At 30.2% G+C, this 4407-nt stretch overlaps 1 protein-coding gene across 1 annotated transcript; it reads left to right on the top strand.

Moving 5' to 3' along the window:
• Nucleotides 1–2417: 2417 nt before the first annotated feature.
• On the top strand, nucleotides 2418–4060 carry LOC141618122 (CEN-like protein 2). Its single transcript, XM_074435253.1, has 4 exons — nucleotides 2418–2655; nucleotides 3057–3118; nucleotides 3265–3305; nucleotides 3667–4060. The coding sequence occupies exons 1-4, from the start codon at nucleotides 2458–2460 to the stop codon at nucleotides 3882–3884; spliced, it is 519 nt and encodes a 172-aa protein (XP_074291354.1). The 5' UTR covers nucleotides 2418–2457; the 3' UTR covers nucleotides 3885–4060.
• The last annotated feature ends 347 nt before the right edge of the window (nucleotides 4061–4407 follow it).

The following is a 4407-nucleotide window of genomic DNA, read 5'->3' as shown; positions in this document are numbered from 1 at the left end:
CCTCTAAAATGCATTTTTTGTAAATAAGAAAACTAATACTGACAATTTATTTCATAAAACTATTATCTTTTTATTAAAATTAATTTTTTCATCAAATTATATTATTTTCACTAAAAAACTATAATATTATAACTAAGATAAAATAAAATTGATAAACAATAAATAACCAGATCTTTTATTGAAGCTATTATTAGATAATAATTTGACCCATACTCGGTATAAAAAAAACTGTAAACTGCTATTATTAGTTTCATGACAAAATAATTTGAGAAAATTCATAAATTGAAATGATTGACTTTGTCGTATAAAAAATATTTTCATTAAATATATTTCAGCGCATTATTCAATTCACTTGATTAATTTTCAGTTGAATTTTTTTTTTTCTCAAATCGAAATACAATGATAAAAAAGCTAATAATTAATGAGGTACCAAGTTTATACTCCCTTCCATCCAGACCAAAGGTTAAATTGACTTTTTGGCATTATTCATGGTCGTAGAGCATCTTTGATATTATTCTTAATTTATAAGAGAAATTATAGTCATGTGAGATCTTGTTTGGTTTATCGTCATGAATGCTATAAGAATATCAAATTTTTATAATTTTTAATAATGTATAACTAAAGATATTCACGTTGCAAAACACGTATCAATAAGTGTGATAAAGTCAGTGTAACCTTTAGTATGGATGAGATGAAGTATAAGTAAAAATATTATATATAACATACATACATTGTACAGAATATAAACTACAGTATTTTGTGTTAATGGAATAGGTAATTCGATTTTAAATTATTGGAGTGGGCCTTTGATGGCCATTTTTACTTTAAATAGGAGCGGGCCTTGGCAGAGTTGGTGCTCCTCAATCAAGATTATAGTTGCACATTATTGCTAATTCTTTTGCCAACGTTTAAGTTTCAAAAAATGGTTCCCTATATTACAACACATGTGATATACTCCCTCCCAGTCGTTATAATGTTCCCCTTTGATATAGGCACGATACTTAAGGAAAAGAATTAAAATATTAGTAAAAGAGTTGTGTGGGGTTGGTGGTAGGAGAGAGGGATGAATTATTAGTAGTTAAATAAAGAATTGTGGGGCCAAAACATAAAGGAAAGTAATAAAATAGGAGTAAAAGAGTTGTGTGGGGTTTGGTGATAGGAGAGAGAAATGAATAAAATAAGAGTAAAAGTTTCTAAAAATAGAAAGGGAAACATTACTTGAATAATCCGTTTTGGGAAAGAGGGAACATTATAGTGACTGGGAGGGAGTATGTGCTATTTCACTTGTTTTCTTTTGAGTTAGCTATTTTTCTTTTCTATATGAAAAGTAAATGAATATTATATTTTCATGCATAGGCAAAAAATTCCCTAGTGACGAGACTCCTAAATTGAAATTAGCGACCTAATTAACGTAGATAAAATCAACGATGAACAACCAGAATTCAATCAAAAACATAATATATATAATACCTTAATTTTAATCATTAAGCACAAAAATCGCAAGCTGGTCTGGACTACTGGAGTGACAATCCTCCTCTAAGAGTTCAAATCATAACCAGAAGTGACGATATTCCTTTCACAACCTACCAAGTCTCAATATTGCAATAATGTAGTGACTTTTAAAAGGGATTTAGAAAAGATAACTTTATAACGTCTCATCTAACATACTAGAATACACTGAGTTATTAAAACAAAATGTATGATATTTAAAACAGATTTTCTTACATATACCCTTAAAATGTCTTAAGAAAGAAAGTTTAAAAATAAAGATTGTATTGGAAAGTGAAGAAGGAACTTTACACTTTACTTTTCTATGATATGCATCATAAACTTTCCTTTTCTGCTACTTTAAGTCTTTAACATATCTTCTAAAGGTACATGTTAGAAAAACTGTATTTAAAAATAGATTTCCGACTATAATACTACACTTACATAGCCCTGATCATAATATATTTCATTTACACCATAACTTTTATTTCCACCCCCTCACCACAATATGTCAAGGATGAACAACAAGAATTCAATTAAAGACATAACATATATTCCTTATATAATACCTTAATTTTTTCATCATTAAGCACAAAACCGCCAGCTAAACTGGAGTGATAGTTCTTAAAAGTTCAAATCATCACTGAGTGTGGCATCCCTTTCACGTCCTATCAAATTCACAATACTTCAACGCAATAACCTTTAAAAATGATTCGAAAAAAATAACTTTATAACGCGTCACTTAACAGATAATACAAAGAATTTTCAACTATAGTACAACATACCTCCCCCACAATATATTTAATTTTTCAATAAATGATGCAAAAGCATAACTTTACCACCCCTATATATACAATGAGATCATACCCCCACCAATTGCATCAATACAAGAGTAACCTTCTCCAAAAAAACCCTTCTTGAAAAACACCACCAAAAAAACATAACTTTAACCTATAATCATCTTAGAAAATGGCAAAGTCAAACCCTCTTATAATTGGTAGAGTAGTCGGAGATGTCATTGACCCTTTTTATCCATCTATAACTATGTCTGTCACTTATACTTCTAACAAACAAGTTTATAATGGTCATGAATTCTTCCCTTCTTCTGTCACCCTTAAGCCTAGGGTTCAAGTTTATGATTCTGACATGAAAACTTTCTTCACTTTGGTAATTTAATTAATTTTATTATTATTTCAATAACAATTCCTTTTAATCATGTCATCATGTTCTTATAATACTCCTAATTATTATAATCTTGTTATAAACTATTTCCTCATGCATATATCATGGTATGTAGGGTTCATATTATTCATCTATCCTCGACTTGGCCTACATATTATGAACGTTTATCATGATAACACCCAGAACAACGATACTTGAATCTTCCCGATATCATTGTTTTCCCATTCATATATAAATCCTTGTTTCGCCATACATATTTTGAACCTTTACCATGAATATCACCCAGAACGACCATATTTGAATTTTCTCGGTTTTTGTTGATGTTATTGTAATTATTAAGATGTTAATCATTGTAACCTTAACTCATTTGTTTACATTTTGAGCAGATTATGACTGATCCGGATGTTCCCGGGCCAAGTGATCCATATCTGAAAGAGCATTTACACTGGTAGTTGCATCTGATTATAATTTGTGATCAAACTTTTACTAATTATTATACTACACTATCTATTATTGTACTTTCACTAATTATATTATATACCGTATTATTTATTGTATGTGTATATATATAACCGAGTATTGTGTATGTTACAGGATTGTGACCGACATTCCAGGCACAACGGATGCCACTTTTGGTAAGATCATCGATCATATAAATTTTCATCTAAACCTAATATATAGACGCATAATTTAAAACACTATAATATTTTCATGGGTTTTTTTAACATGTGCCCTATTAATAAGTTAATTAGACAAAGTTTGTTGAGAATAAATTATGAAAAATACATATACAAACTTACATTTACCATAATTAGTGAAATATTCTCAAGAAACTTTCTCTAAGGGCACATGTTAGAAAATCCGAATATTTTCAATAACCCTCCATATTCAAAATTTTCTACATAACAAATACGAAATGAGGTTAACTATTGAGTGTGACGGAGAGGGTATATATGATTCGATTAATGATGTAATTAAATTGGGTTATAAATATAGGAAAAGAGATTGTAAGCTATGAGATGCCAAAGCCAAACATAGGAATCCACAGGTTTGTGTTCCTACTGTTCAAGCAGAAGCGTAGGGCAAGCGTTGGGACTCCGACCATTCGAGATCGATTCTGCACTCGCACGTTTGCTGAAAACAACAATCTTGGACTTCCTGTTGCTGCTGTCTACTTCAATTGCCAAAGAGAAACCGCTGCTCGAAGACGCTAAATACGTCTATCTACTTCAATTGCCAACGAGAAACCGCTGCTCGAAGACGCTAAATACGTCTATCTACTTAATTAAATCCTAATATAACTACGAAAATAAGACTGTCCTCCCTACCTACCTTCTATGTATGATATTATGAGAGTGACTTAATTAGGATTATTATTAGGTAATTAGGAAAAAAAAGCTATGTATGGTTTAATGGAGTTTGTATTATTATTATGGTTTAATTTAATATGCATGCTAGGGTTTGTACTAGTGCTATATTTGAAGTACTACTTGTGCTTCAAATTGTTTGTTTCTTTCAATTTGGATCCTTGTAAAAGTTGTAATGAACAAGCTTTGCTAAATTATGAAAATCCTTTTATATATAATTTGTTAAAAACAAAGTCTTGTGTAAGACGGTTTTACATAATCATACAAAGTAAATGTGAAACCGCTTGTTATATTACGTACACACTAGAAAAAACCCCTATTACGTCAGTGTTACCGTGGCGGTTCTAATATGAAACAACGTAAAATGTAT

Source organism: Silene latifolia, chromosome 1 (assembly GCF_048544455.1).
Source record: "Silene latifolia isolate original U9 population chromosome 1, ASM4854445v1, whole genome shotgun sequence".
Classification (NCBI taxonomy): domain Eukaryota; kingdom Viridiplantae; phylum Streptophyta; class Magnoliopsida; order Caryophyllales; family Caryophyllaceae; genus Silene; species Silene latifolia.
The sequence above is the reverse complement of the archived record's forward strand: the minus strand, read 5'-3'. Positions and strand labels throughout refer to the sequence as shown.